General features: G+C 33.3%; 1 protein-coding gene across 1 annotated transcript; it reads right to left on the bottom strand.

The window, feature by feature from the left end:
- Positions 1 to 2,500: 2,500 nt before the first annotated feature.
- Positions 2,501 to 6,298, bottom strand: LOC130675759 (uncharacterized). The gene has a single exon (XM_057481601.1). The coding sequence runs from the start codon at positions 6,296 to 6,298 to the stop codon at positions 2,501 to 2,503; it is 3,798 nt and encodes a 1,265-aa protein (XP_057337584.1).
- Between the last annotated feature and the right edge of the window lie 10,377 nt (positions 6,299 to 16,675).

Below are 16,675 nucleotides of genomic sequence, written 5' to 3'. Positions count from 1 at the left end.
GACAGTGAGCTCAATAGTGGAAGATATAGAAAAGGATTTGACTGTTTTATTAGTATAAATTGACTTGTACTTGGTAAATATTAATCAGAGATATAGTGAACTTTAATATGTCAACATGAAGACTGCCGAAATTTCAAAGCAAAGAGATGTTTTACATCAAATATCTCAGGCTAGTGATGCCATCCGACGAAAGCACAAAATGCTTAAATTGGGTCAAGACACAACTGAAAAAGCAATGGGTGAAATATTTAAGCCTATTGTTACGCCTTTACAAAGTCTGGTTGAGTCTTCAAAACAAAAAATCAAGCAAAAAGTCAAAGAAGAAGAAAAAGAAGTGAAAAACGAAAATCCCACCTTAAACATTGATACGGAAGATGACAGTGCAAGTGATTATAATAGCTTAATCTCTGACGATGCTGAAGAAAGTAGCAGGACTCTTGGAGAAACAGAAATATCTCCTACAGCATCTAGCACTCCCGCTAAATCAAGTAGTTCAATAAAATCGTATCTAGCTAAAGTATACAGAAAAAGTAAAGGGATAGATATGAGATATGGTGTTCGTCGACGTTACAATGATTTTTATATCGGTGATTCTCAAATAACTTTTCACGATAGTACAATTAATATTAAAAACAAAGACTACCCAACGACTCCTGGCTTATTAGAATTATTATTCAAAAAATCACCTGATGATGTGATTGTCACGCAAGACGATAAAAATAAATATCTTGAAATTATCATGAGAACAAATACACACAGAAAAAATTATAATCCAGATGGCAGTCTTTATGAAGACTCAACTCCCAAGTATAATAAGTATATCGCTGATTTTCTTGTTAAACATACAAAGTCACTGAAAGGTAAAGGATTACCTCGACTTATGATTGCAAAAAAGAAGAAAGCACATATGGATTACGTCTATTGGGATGATCCGAATGAACTAGTAGAACGTCTTCGTTTACTTATGGCATCGCAAGCAGCTGGGAATCAAAAACATACCAATGAAATTATCTCAATTATTGAAGAATTGCGAGAAGCAGGAATAATTTATTAGCAGGACGTTCAAGAATATTTTGTCATTTACTTGGTGATCGTTGAAGTGGACAGAGCAACATGAGTATCGATATATTTGGACGTCCATTGGACACTAGTGCTATGAAAAGAGGTCCTCCAGGTCCAGCAGGCAGAGGATTTATTATAACAGCTGATGGGCACTTTGATATTGAGCATAAAAGATTATGCAATCTAGGAAATCCTACAGATGATAATGATGCAGCATCAGTGCAATTCATACGTGATTTCATACACAAAGAATTATCCAAAATGTATAATAACATAAGGAATGATCAGTCAGTACTCATTTCACATTTGCATGCTCAAATAGCAACATTGGAGTCAGAGCTGGATATTCTGAAAGCAAAGCGACAAAAGACTCGTAATACACAACGAATCACAGAATTGGAAGGAAAAGTTCTTGACAATGGAGGACAAAAAAGCGATAATAGCGTATGAGCTTCACAAACCAGCACGTAGAAATTACCAACGTCGTCATGTTGACATTCGAGGACTTGATGAGACTTGGCAAGCTGATTTAGTTGAAATGATACCTTACGCAACATCAAATAAAGGATATAAGTATCTGCTGACTGTCATAGACATTTTTTCAAAGTAAGCCTGGGCTGTTCCGATTAAAAACAAAAGTGGTAGTGATGTCACTAGTGCAATGAAATCTATATTTCAACAAGGACGTGTTCCCAAAAATCTGCATGTTGATCAAGGCAAAGAGTTTTACAACAAAGAATTTATGAATCTTATGAAGCACAAAAATATCAAAATGTACTCGACATTCAGCAACTTGAAGGCATCGATATGTGAACGTTTTAATCGAACACTTAAAAATAAAATGTGGCGTGAATTTTCTGCACGTGGTACCTATAAATGGATTGATATACTTGAAGATCTAATCAATAGTTACAACAACTCCAAGCATCAAACAATCAAAATGAAACCTGCTGATGTCACTGCTGCTAATGAAAAACAACTGTTGAAACAAATCTACCAGCCACTTCAAGCCCAACAGCAAGCACAAAAGAAAAAATTCAAAGTTGGAGACAAAGTTCGAATCAGCAAGTACAAACACATTTTTGAAAAAGGTTATACACCAAATTGGACAACAGAAATTTTTACAATCAAGGCAGTGCAGAATACAAATCCAACAACGTACAGGCTCGTTGACTATCAGGATAAGCCAATTGAGGGTGGATTTTACCCCGAAGAACTCAACAAAGTCAAGTATCCAGACATCTATTTAGTAGAAAAAATCATAAAGACCCGTGGTAATAAGGTTTATGTAAAGTGGCTCGGCTTCGATAGCTCCCACAACAGCTGGATTAATAAATCTGATATGTAATAAACAAAAATTTTTCACATTATTTATATGTATTCTTTATTTACAAAAGCCTTAAAACTAATTATTTACAAACTTAAGTCTAATTATTATTTACAATAATTTTCTTTTCTTTATGACTTTTCCATCATCCATAGTTGTTGTTGTTGTTGTTGTTGTTGTTGTTGTTGAATATCCCCAGGGTAGGGTATCTGTGCTGCCATCAATTAGCTGTCGCTTATCATCACTCCAGCTCAGTGCTAGTTTGTCCTGTCTGATCGTTTTTACCTCATGTTTTTCACTTTTTATTAGATATTGATGCTTGGTAAGATTGACATGGTCATAGAGACACTGTTTGAAATCATCAAACGTGATAGAGCGTAAAGTAGGACCTTTAACCCCCTTTGCACGTTTTTTCGGCTTGTCGCTGTTGAGCGTTTTAAATGCATACAATTTAGCTCTAAGCCCAGCAAATTCCGTCATGATTTGACCATTATTTTCATCCTTCATCAAGCCTGGGACTTTTTTGTTGACTAGTGGCATGTTGTAAGCGTTAAGAGGTGGGTAATCAGAGGTATCAAACTTGACAATATCACGTTTGATGATTTCATAGATATCCGGTACAGTAAAATGATATATCAAGCTATCAGTGTCTGTGTACATGAGTTTTGAATCACTATTTTTAAACGTCTTTTTTACATAATTATAGTGAAAATCGTATATAAAGGTTTTAGATAAATCCAAAATTGAAAATCCTACATAAATAGGTTTATTGAAGCACACTTTCGCTTTTTTCAGCTGTATAATAACCATGTCTTCATCAAAAATGGTAAGACTATGGAAGTTCGGTTTACATATTAGATCTGAAGCGCCATAGCGACCATCCCATCTAGTTATCAATTGAATATCTTGATATTTCCGAACATTTTCCATAGTCTTACCAAAGACTGCATTATTCATCAGTTTAAAAAAGTTTTTTTCAAACTCATTTTTAGCTGCTTTTCTACAGTCTGTATTCTTATCAATGTATGATTTAAGCCATGTTGACTGCTTGAAACGTAGGACGCGGTTGATTTTAACTAGTCTTAACCCTAGTTCTAAACATTGTTGTAGATTTTTTATATGTATGACATAATTTTTCTTATTGTAGAGAGTGGTTGATAGTTTTGAGTATTTGCTACCCGGTGGCACGAAATGCTCAGGACATAAAGGTAAGTCTTTGTGCAGTTCATGCAACTCTTCTGGGTAGTCTAAGTCTACCTCTAATATGTAACCTACACTGTCATCATCATCATATAATAAACTATTTACATCAGTTACATTCTCAACCCACTCGAATGAGTCTTGCGGTAACGGCATACTCATTGCCGCACCATACAAATTATTTACATCATAATACATCAAGTATGATTCTGCTTTGCTTGGATCAAAGTCTTTACCCATATAACGGTTGTTTGATGCAGCATATCGATTTGTACACTGTGAAACCCCTCCTCTGATGCCTTTCTCTATGAAAAGCACCATTTCAGGATCAGTAAGCAGTTCAAGTTCAACACCAGTGTGCTTTAACATTGCATCATGAGATAATCCGGGAACTGTGTGGTAATGCAGTGGATCTAAACTGTAAGTCTTAAAGCAGCTACTACGGAAGTTCTCAAAGACGTCAGCTAAAAGGAGTACATCAGTTTTAAGATACAAATCTGAGTACTCCCCAAGACTGCTGATTTTGAATTTGTTCCAAACTGATTGAGCGAAAAGGTAATCGTCATCGGAAATACTATCATTACTTAATTTAGAATAAAATGCGTCTTTACCAGGCAACTGCTTGTCATCTAGTTTTTCAATGCTGTCAATGTATTCATATGGGAATACACCTTTTCGAGTGACTAGTTTAAACTGTTCGGTATCAGGATAGTGCAATTTGGTTATCTGTTTGTCATCGTCACTCAGGAAAGAAGATAATTTTTCTAGACTAGATGCCATGAATCTGAATGAATCTATAAATCGTAAGGAAACTGATGTATTTTCAACAAATTTTGTGAAAGATATGTAGCGTTCCTTGTTAATAGGTAATAACTGCACTTTACCTTGAAAAACTGTAGCTAGTGATCGAATTAAAAAATGGGCGTCATAACCGGATAAATTGTGGAAAACTACAGGGATTGTATGAGATTTTTGGTAGTTGACGTTGCAAGATATGTGAGCAGGACCGCGATAATTACCGGTAAAGTGACAATGATCATAACATTTATCTGTATTTGAAGTTATTGGCTTCTCGCAAATGTGACAAACAGTTGCCTGATCATGGTTTTCTTGTTGCTGCTTTGTAAGTGGTTTCATATGTATTGGATTTTTTAAGTAGTGTTCTACCTCGATAGCTAAACTTTCAAGTTTTTTTACGAACCACTCAATACACGTTGGTGAACGGTTAATTTCAAATTTACATAAACTTGGGTCATAACTACAATGGCGATAAAAAGCAACACTGTGTGGAACGTGCTTTTGTGTTTCATCATCTCCTTGGGGCACAAGTATACATTCTAAATCTGCGTACATAACAAAGGGTACTGTGTCTTTATTTTTATAGTTTTTAAATTTCAAAATTCGGTTTTTTTCATTTGGGAATGTCATACGAACTTTATTTGTTTTGTAACAATCAGCTCTGTGGTTTTCGTAAGAGTGCTCTAATTTAAAATGGTTCAAACATCTATCACAGAAAAATAATTTACCATGTGAATCGGATATTTGAGATTTGACTAGCCTAGAAAGATCTTTGATCAAAGCAAAGTGAAATCTAGGTTCAAAATTTTTTATATCAGAAGTATTTACGTTTGCTTTTTGATTTATCATCAGAAGATGAATTACTTTACCATCAGACTTAAGATGACTTAAGTATAACGGAATTATTTTGCTTTTTGATGAGTTTTTTCTCGTAAATTCAGATTCAATACCATAAACATTAATAGTCAAATCATTTAATTTTTCAAATTTCGGTATATCTTTGAGAGAAATGGGAAATTTTATACCTTCATAGGACAGCACTGAGCTGAAGTGAGGATATGATGTTACTCTTTCAGAATGATTTCCCCACTCACAAGGATAAAGGGCAGCAGTCACACACCATAAGAAGCAGTAGTCATCGAAGTTTTCAATGTTGAGTACTGCATGCTTAAGTTGGATGTCCCTCGGTAGCTGTATGTATGTTGAGCCGCCTGCTCGGAGAGGAGTATATTTTGACATAGTGATCACCAAATTGTTAATCTCTGTCAAAGCCCAACCAGAGTCTTTTTGGTTAAACTCTTCAACTTTTCTCAAAAGTTTCTCATATACCTTGTCAGTATACCAATCGTTGAGAGAAGTTGCAGGCAGGATTTCACAGCTTTTTGTATTGAAGGACTTTGTCTCTTCATGAATTGTATCAGATTTAGCGTTTTTAAATCTACAAAACAATTCAACGCTTACTTTAAGACCTGCAACATCTCTCAACATTTCTTCAATTTTTTCAAAGACTACTGTGCGAGAGTCATTCAAAAATGAACGCAGATCTGTGTGATCACGATTAATAACAGATCCAGTCTTGATGTTATTTCCAAATGCATTCTCGAGGTCTTGCCATTTAATGTGACGATTATGCGTACTCAAATCGCCGCCAACAACTTCACCGCTGATTCTCAAAAATTGATCAGCATACCAACACAAAACTACAATACTTGCCTGGACACTCCTTCTAACCTGTACTGTGCTTTGTGGATCTTGCAGGATAGTGTTGAAATATTTGATAGTGTCAACACACGCTTGATGACATCTCTGACAATATTCAGGATCCACAGACTCTCGTCGAAGGTCGTTGAATGAGTTGGCTACAGAGTTGACCAAATTCTGAAGTGCCTCAATAAAACGATTTTGAGCCATTTCTAAACGTACTTCACACTTACTCAGCGTACTTCACTGGTACTAAGCGTACTTCACAGCCAAAAAGCTTATTTTACAGTTAATAAGCTCACTTCACTATTAAACTAGTCGTCGTTAATGATTGGAAGACTTTTTGTTTCGTAGAGATGTTGCTCGTACTTCACAATTGATGCAGTATGGTCAGAGCACTCGGCTTATATACTACTTCTACTGCGTCATCAACTACGCAGTTGGAACATTCTCGAAACATCGAGTTGCGTCTTTTCTTATGCAACTCTAACCTAAAATCATAATATTTCAACTGCGCAATAAATGACGTCGTCAACTACGCAGTTGGAACGTCCTAGAAAAAATAAAAAAAAGGTGATAGATACTTTTTAGAGAGGGGGTTGACTGTATAAAAACAACTGTTTCTTTAACATTTTTATCAGTTTGTCTTAAAACTTCAATCATGGAGATCATCCTTGATGTTCAAGGATTCAGAGAATCTGGATCAACTTTTATAGTAAAAGAAATAGCTTCAATTACAATTAATCAAAATATCGAAGAAATTTCATCTGCATTGTTTCAACCACCATATTCCTGGCAATCTTTATCAGGAAATTATCAGCGCATCAATAAATGGGTAATTGAAAGCTGTCATAAAATCCCTTGGAATGCTGGAAATGTTCCTTATAATTGTCTAAAGCAAGTTATCGATAAACTCATTGAAAATAAACAGTATATTTACGTCAAAGGAATCGAAAAAAAATTTTGGTTAAAAAATTTTATTAATTCAACAGAAATATCAATAATTGATTTAGAAAATTTTGACTGCCCACCATTAAAAAAGCGAGATATTTACAACTGTAATTTTTGTAGTAATCATAAATCTGACAATGTTTATTGGTGTGCAGTAGAGAATGTTAAGAAATTAAAAGATTGGTTTATTAATAATTACGCTGGAAATCCATCGTTGGAAAGATCTTTAAAAATATTTTGTAAACTGAAGAAAAATATTCAAGATATGAAGACAGATGACATTGCAATGTTTCCTAAAGAATTTATCATCACCTGTGCCTCAGATAAAATTGATCGAATTTGGAATAAATTACCATTAATTATGCAGAATGACAAGGATATTATTGGATACAGACGCTGCAACCAACATTACAAACCAACAGCAATTGATTATGACGAATTTTTTAATGATATTCCTCTTATCATGAATTGTAAGCTATGTAATGATAATAAATAAATAAAATATCTTTTTAAAAAAAAAATTCATGTTTTTTTATTACTTACAATAAGTTTATTTTTTTTTTAAAGAGTTTTAAGTTATCAAAAATGAATAATAATAATCAAATTAGTTTTAGGAATTAATTTTTTTATAACATCGGAATTTGATGACTAAAATATTTACAGAAAATTAATATCATAGATAGTGGTGTTTTCGAAGAATGAATAGTGCTAAATCAATTTCAAGAATTTTCATTCGATATTTAACTATGAAACACAGTTTATCATTCAATAAGAATTGTTTTTTAAACTGCGCAGCATATTTTTCAAAAAAAATTTTTTATAAAGTGAGTTATAGAGGTAATCTTAAGAGCCTAAAAAATATTCCACTATCTTAAAAACAAATGTTATTGATTAACTCTACTTGATATTCTCCGCTAAAAAAAAACAATAGCCTGATACAATTTAATTTTTCAGACATAATGCGTCTTATTTTTATAAAAATTTTCCATAAACTGTTTTGCCAAACACCTCTGAAAATTGCGTCGTAAAAAATAATTTATGTAGAGGGGAGTTTACTATAAAATCACTGGCTCACGCTTATACTAATCAGTTCTTTCATAATAATCCTATGAGTTCAGTGTGGATTGAAATAAAGTAAATAAAATAATATTTCCTTTAATTGTTTCAAATAATTCACTTATAAAAAGAGTCATTTCATATCATCGTGTGTATTTTCAAGAAATTCGTAAATTAAAAATATTAGAATTAAATTTCCACTACATCGATAGAAAAATGGATCAAATTAACAAAATCTGTCGCTGTGAAAACTTTTTACCAACAAAAAAAATTAATGAGTTGGAGATGAATGAAATTTTAAAAATTACTGAGATAAAGTCTGTCAAGGCTAAATTTGGACAAGCCATTTTAGTATCTGTGAACGATGAATTCAACGTATTTTTACCATCGCGAATTACCACAAGCTTACTTGAAAACAAGAAACAGCAGTTACAAGAAATGTCTTCATCTGCTAAAGAGGGCCACCTCGGACTGCGTTACTTGGGTGGAAAATATCACGAATTTGAATTTCTAATAATATAAATTACATTATCATCATCAAAACTCTAAAATGAGAAGTAAACGAAAGAGAATAAATAAAAAAATATTTTTCTTATTAATAATTATTTTTATTACAATGTATTTCTAAAATGCAATAAATATTTTCAATAAAAATTAAAAAATTTCGTTTTTTCTATTTTTAATTCATTAAATTTTATAAAAAAAATTTTTTAAACTAAATTTAAAATAGTGTTACGAGATGATACTACTTTAATAGTTTAAAAATAAAAGTAATCAACTAGTATCATTAAACTGTTTTAATTACTTACTAGTTTTTATCATATAAAACTATATAATAATGTATTTAATTTCTGATGTCTAGTAGAAAAACAATATATTTTTTCAATTATCATTAAACAAAAACTACTTTAGATGATTTATTCTAATCCAAATAAAATACGTATTTTAAAAGCTGGTATGATGATGATAATCGAAATGTATCGATAATCGAGAATCATTGACTTAACATATGTATATATGTTTCAACGTGATTTTTAAATGAAACTTAGATGAAGTGGTGGTGAAACGTATGAGCAGAAGTAATATATCTATGGTGGGGTATATTAAGAACGATTGATCAAAGAGGAATTCAACCAGAGAAAAATATATATGTATAATAATTTTTTACTTACCTATCCCAACACTATTATACATATCTTAAACACGTATGTAATGAGTTACAGGAAATTATTAATAACTAACAAAAACCAAAAATATTTTTTTGTTTTACATAGTTTATTTATAAATATATGAAATTATAAATATTTTAAAACATGATAAATTGCATATGAAAATAATTTACCATAATATAATGCATGTAAAATTTTTTGATAAATATATAAAGTTATAAATATTTTATTTATTATTTTTGAAAGAAAATGATATAATGTATAGAAAATTATAATAAAGGTAATTTTTTTTTCTTTTTATATGAATATATAGTTATGAATATTTTAATTTTATAATAACTTTGAAAATTGAAGCATGCATGTAAAATTTTTTACATCACCATTATTGATGTCGAATAAATCAATTAATGGTCAACGGTATTGTCATCATCATCACTAATGGTGATGATTTCGATACGGTGCGGGGCATCGCGAGATCGGATGTATGGAAGCTCTGAGGCTTCATCGAGTGCTTTGAACCAGACTACCTTCTCTGACAGTAGAACTGATTTCGCTGGAATATTTGCAATCGTCAGCGTCGCACCCTCAATGGTCCCGTAGAAAGTAAAATGACGTTGTAAAGTCATTTTCATGACCCCAGCCAGCACAGACATCGGAACTTCATCTTCCCACTCAGCAGGAGCTACGACTCGTTCGACTTTCAAATCCGGAATAGCCATTGAAAATTCTGTCAAAAAATCAAATGAAAGATTTAAAAAAAAAATAAATGATTATTATTTATTCATTTTTTGAATAAATTAACAAAACTATGTTTATTTATGATAGTGAACTCAGTAGACAGCTGATAATATTTAAAATTTTTAATTTGCAATTATTAAATTCTATATCAATAGAAAATTATTTAATATTAATTAGTATTTAATTTATTAATTTGGAAATAAAAAATTATCAACTGTCCACTGATTTTCATAGGTATTTTTAAAAATTATTTTCTATTAACATTTAATTTATTAATTAAAAAATGAAAAAAATTGACAACTGTCCACTGAATTCACTGTCAAATTTAATAAAAACACTTCTTACCTAGTTTTTAAAAAAAAAAAAAAAAACAAAGTCCGCAATAGTTATATAGCACAAAATTAATAATCACAATCACTTGCTCCGTTGACACAATTCAAATTGACTGTTGGTCCTCTGACGCTGTTTTATATAGATCACAAAATACTGTCACACTTTTTGCAAGTGACAATCGATGTGCACATCCATGTGAAAATAAAACTACAAATCTCTGAATGGCGCACTTACATATGTTTATTGGGATCTTGTTGCACAGATAAGGAGGTTTGGTATTTAAACTACTACGATTCATTGTTAGATGTTTTTTTATGCTTTTTAAGATTTCAAAACGTCGTTTGAATTTTAATTGTTTTCTAAAAGTTGTAAGATTTAATTGTTCTTCATTATTTTAGAAAATCAAAATTTTTTTCCAAAATTTTGAGTATTGCACAATATTGCACAATAGTTCTGTTTTCTTATAATTATCTTTGACTCAGGAGTATTTAATTACAAAACTGATTATAAAAGAAATCGACGTTTTTAGTTACATTGCTGCGAAGTTTTTTAAATCAACATCGTTAGTCATATGCCGAATAATGCGACTTTGATAGAACTAGATCAGATTTCTTTTTAAAAATAAATTCTGAAGAAAAAATTAAATTTCGCGTGAGTAATTTTCCATAAACCAGATTTTGAATCGCTGAACATTTTCCATAGAACAGTGATAATCATCGTACAATATTTCACTGTGTTCATTTTCATGGTGCTGTATCAAATGTGCAATCTAAGGTAATTTACTTATCGATGGACATCCTAATGATTCCAGATTAATCGATATTTTTGATCGAATGTTCTACAATTAGCATCAATCGGATGTCAACAAGGCCCTAGATAAGCTCGAAGGTGATGTCGGTAAAACAGACCCATCTACATTATCGACCACAAGTACTAGCCTAGGTAAAACAGTTTAACATAAACACGAACCCGAGGTCGGTAAAGCAGATCTCTATATTATCGGGGAGCAGAACTCCCCCTGTTTATCTACTTATATGCAAGTACTATTATATATATATGTATATACATATACGTGATCTAACGCGTGGCTTAAGCTGAATGCACTTCTCTGCCATGGTCTCACAGCGGGAAGCTTGACATTGAAATCTGACCACAACAGTTTCAGCAACAATCCACTGATGTAATGCAAGTGTAACACGAGAAAATGAGTGACATGTGTGCTGACGTTGAAAACACCAGCATGCCTACGCGGTCGAGAATGTTACCATTTGTATGAGAAAAGATTAATAAATATATATACTCTTCATTCTGCCGCGAGAAGAATAGAGAAACCACAGATGCTAAAATACATATGCAACCACGAGGTAGAGAAGCATAAATAAAAATAAGTAAAAGTAATAAAAGAAAGACAGAGGGCATATGAACGTCATAGTACAGATACCAGCTTTAAAGAGCTTTCAGAGGCAAAAGAGCTGCCAACATTGTCAGAATTTCTGGTACAAACTAAAGCAGAACAAACGACTCTTCCTGATGTGCGCTTGTTTCGTTTCCCATTTGAATAACAAATTACCATGATATTGTTGCATTCATATATATATATATATGTATTGCTATATAACTATATTATATATTCCTCCATTCTCTTACCATTAGTTATTCGACGCAATCGTCGTCTCAATGAGCCTAAAAAGACGTTATTCATTCTAAGAATTTCTGTGGAATTACTAGACCGCAGTCACTTGAATAACTATACAATTTTTTTTTTTTTGTTATTCAGCAAAAAAAAAGTGTTTTAATATTTTAGAGCAATTGTAATCCAGAAAACAATTGTCTGCACAATTTCAATAAACATTTTAATTGTTGCCGCATCAATGGATTTCAGCAATTCAATTTATAAATATATCTATAAATATATTTATATGTATAAATTGTACAGGGTTTTTGTTTTACAAATAAATGGGTGCGAATGGGTCGATGAAATTTCAATTTATAGTCGAGTAGGCGGTCACACGCGGAAATTATATCCTGGCCGATTAAACCAAATGAATCATGAAAAATTGATGTGTCAGGGTTGGTAGAGCGGCATTAAAACATGCACCTAATTGTCACAATAACATGATAATTTATGTTCTTGTTGTTAAGAGCTTATATAAATTCAATCTTCTTTACGAGCTTATATACGCATTACTACAGGTACATCGCCGTTGATATCCTCGAGCATATGCAGGCGCAAATATCAAGGCAGACTGCAGCAGTACTCTGACTACTGCGTTCGAAAACTACTTGAGAGAAATGGTAACAAGGCCACTACGGTATACCTACTGCATGCTTGGTGTATGAAAGCTTGTACTTGAGTTGTATTTGAACGTAGTTCTACTAACTGCAATAGTAGGTTCGAATATAGAGAGTAAATATATGAAGCTATGCGAGAGCCATTTACGCGGATCATCAGTAGTGACCTCTATATATGCTTAAACATTGTTTCGCTATAATACACAGGTAAAATGAATTTGCATATGTACTCCCTATACATTTATACATTTTATACATGTATTATTTTAGTGTGTGTGTGTTGGTGTTATAAACGGTGCTAGTGTTCAAAACCCTCGATGCGCAAATCCGCAAGTGATACGAACGCATTCAGCTACGTTATTCACTGTTCTCTCTCTTGGTGTCGTTACCATTTCATTGTTGGGTGTGTATAGATACGTGATGGGATTAGCTTCTGTGTCAGACGTATATAAATACATTTACACCTGAGTATGTATATATATATATATTGGCAATTCGCTTGTTCATATCTATGTATGCACGTACGTGCATTTATTCGATTCTTTTTTTTTATGCGCCCGTGCGTCCGTTCGTGTGATCGTTCGGTTTATGCTGATGACAAACGGGTATTTTTTAAGTGGGATAAAAAAATATGTAGTAGAGTATTTCATGCGGTGCTCGAGAGAATTTGGTTATTGGTATACTGTTTAGATAGAGGGTACATCAGCTGGAAGATGTGTTATCTGGGACGATTGTAGATGGAGCGTTGGTGTCTTCACTGACAGCGATTTTGCGATACGGGGGCGAGACTATACCATGCAGAGCACACGATGAAGCTATAGAAATTAAGCTCCGCTTGATGACGACATCAATGCCATCGACAGGAGAAGCACCGGATACGCATATACACCTCGATACGGCTTTGATATCCGAAGCATTAGGTAAGCTTGGCGTTATCGCTCCTAGCTTCCAGAGCCATCGTTGAGGAAATTTACGGGGCGAAGGTTCAAACGTCTAGTCACTATGCTCTACGATATTAGCCTAATTGAAGTTTCGAGATATAATCTTCAGGTTATGGATCGCTGGATGTTAATAGCTGAGATTCCCTAATGTAGATGTCACTCTAATTTATTGGTCGTTTTTACGGAATAGTTGGTAAATTGTTTTTGAATAGAACTTTTTTTTGTGATGAGTGAACAGAAAATGTAAAATAAAAATAAGCTCGAGTATTTAGTATTCTAGTCGATATTCAACAGCGATTACTCTCTATACGGATCAAAAAGCGTGAAAATTGCCGGGAAAATTATTTTAAACATCGAGCGTTGATAACAGTACAAAATCGTCGTCGTTGGTTAGCAATAAAAATGGGTAAAAAAAAAAAATATATATATATATATATATAAAGAAAAAAAAGTATCTTACGGTATTGAAAAAAAAAAAATAAAATAAAATAGATGAATAAAAATGAAAAGAAAAATATGGAAGTATACAACAACGTGAAATAAATTTATTCGACGAAAGGTGAATTTATGGTGGGCATTGTAAGAATGCGAAAAAAGGAAGGAAAAGAAGAAAAGGAGAAAATGATGAGTATGAAGGTGTTAGTATTCTACGATGGTGATGCATAGGGATAAAAATGTTACGATGGCTCAATATTCTCAGTCATTAAAAGAGATAACGACGTGATTGTAATGATTCCTGTTAAATCACTTGTAAAAAAGCTCTGACTTTTCAAGTATTAATGATGTCTTGTCTGCAGTCGCAGTCACGTGTCAATTATATTTTTTTTTATTCTTAAATTTAAAAAAAGAAATCTATCGCAGGTTTTTTTTTTATTTTTATTGCAGCTCGTATAAATTGGCGAGTCATTTAAAATTATTTTCACGCCGCTTGTCAGTTGTCATTATATTTTTTGTTCCGGAGTTTTTTTTTACGAATATGACATGAGTTGAGATGAACTCGGCGTGAAATTTTTTCAGTCTGAGGATCATCATTCTAATCTTTTTTTAAATTTTATTGTATTTTGGAAAAAAATATATATTTTATCATTTTATCTTTCATTCTTTCACTTTCGCCACCAGCAAAGAATATAAGAACGTTCCTCAGTTTTTTCGAGCGTGCAAAGGACGGAAGTCTTTCGTTGTACGATCCAAGAGAAAATCGTCCTGTCGTTTCTATACTCTTCGTCAGTGACTTTTTGCTACGATCACGCTTACCTAACTCTCTTTTCTCTTTTGCTCACTTGCTCGGCTCTTTTTCAGTGAATAGTACACGAGCTTTAGCCCCGTATTCGAATTATTATTCCGGGCCGGTTTGTACGCGGACGTTGAGTGAGATTTTTTTTTCCGGACACGTCTGCACTTTCCCCTCCGAGTCAGAGGCTGGCTTTTATAGAACGCATTCTCATCCTACGAATATAATACTTCACTCAGAAAAATAGCCAACCGTAAAAACGATCTAAAAAAAAATTTCACGTAAAAAATTATAAAAATATATAAATGTTACACAACGAACATTCTGACTATTCTTTCATATATATATTTATTAAAAACTTTTTGTATATAAAAAAAAAAATATTCATAAATTATAAGCCAAAATAATAATTTAGTGGAGCTTTTGTTTACACGGGTTTCAATATTTTCCATCAGTTGGTTGAATTTGTATAGTACCAGAACAATGCGGTCAATTTTGTCACGCGCGGCTGAGCGAAATGGTGCACCCGCCAGCATCAGAGCAGCAGCAGCTAGTTGCACGGAACGATTATACCCAAGGGCAATGACGACGACGATAAACCCCCAGCGGAAAAGGGGTCGACTGGTTAGGGCGGCTACGAGAAAACCCTTAAGCCGAGATAATAATTACCGTGGTGTAATTAGAATAAATTGTGCAGTGCTAATTGCGCTATTTATTCGCGGCCAGGCATAAAGCTTCTCACGGCGGCCTTGTTTGCCCGCCAATGCCCGAGACCAAGAGGAATTGCGTCTTCTTATAACATTTAAAGTTATATGTACATATATTTAGCAACAGCAAGAGCGTCTTGGCTGGGGGATGAACGGTGTAAGGTGTAGTGTTCTTACGAAGACAAGTGAGAAACACAAACTACGTCTGCTGAGCAGAGCACCTCACCCTAGTTGGTGTAGCTGATGGCATGGTGAAAGCGTATAATTTCCTCTTGCTGTTATCACGTAATGATATTATATAACAAACTCAATTCTACCGTCGATTCAATCTTCTTAATAATACTTTAAAAACAAAATAAATATTATCTTTGTAATGTTGATAACAATAACGGAAAATTGCAGTTATTACAGACAATAATTGTATAACTGACTATTGTGTTTACAAAACACTTTTACACTGTAAAAAGAGCGGTGTTAAAAATGGACTCATTTTAACTCCGCCCGGTGTTAAAATAAAATTACACCGGTGTAGGAGGAGTAATTCACCGGTGTTAAAAATACCGGTGTTAAAGCGGGTAAACTGCGTCCGCTCAGAGTATTATCTTTGGAAAGCTTATAAAACGGCAAAAATATCTTGACACACACACACACACATGAATTCACGAGTGCACACACGCACACACGTGAGCTCACAGACATGAGCTCACACACGAGAACTCGCGCACGTGAGCTCACGTGCACACGCGAGCGCACACGCGCATACACGCGAGCGCACACGCGCATACACATGAGCGCACACACACTCACACAAACGCACACATTCCCATAGTGAAATATTTTAACACCAGAAAATTTCATTTAACACCGGTGAAGAATATTTACACCGGCGGCGGCGTCATTTTCACACCGCTTTCGGGGGTAAATTTAACACCAAAAATTTTAACACCTACACTGCTTGGACTTACCCCTGTGATTTTTTACAGTGTAACAATATATTATTTATTGTCATCATATCTTTTTTTTAAGCCGCCTATCTTAAAACCGAAGTTATATTTAAAAGACTAACTAATTTTACTTTATAGTTAAATTTTAATTAATATTTAAAAACCTCGAGGCACTAAATATTGAGTTTAAAGTTCGATTCTCTGCAAAACTAACTCTGTTCTTTC

The sequence above is a fragment of the Microplitis mediator genome, chromosome 10, assembly GCF_029852145.1.
Source record: "Microplitis mediator isolate UGA2020A chromosome 10, iyMicMedi2.1, whole genome shotgun sequence".
NCBI classification, from domain to species: Eukaryota; Metazoa; Arthropoda; class Insecta; order Hymenoptera; family Braconidae; genus Microplitis; species Microplitis mediator.
The sequence above is the reverse complement of the archived record's forward strand: the minus strand, read 5'-3'. Positions and strand labels throughout refer to the sequence as shown.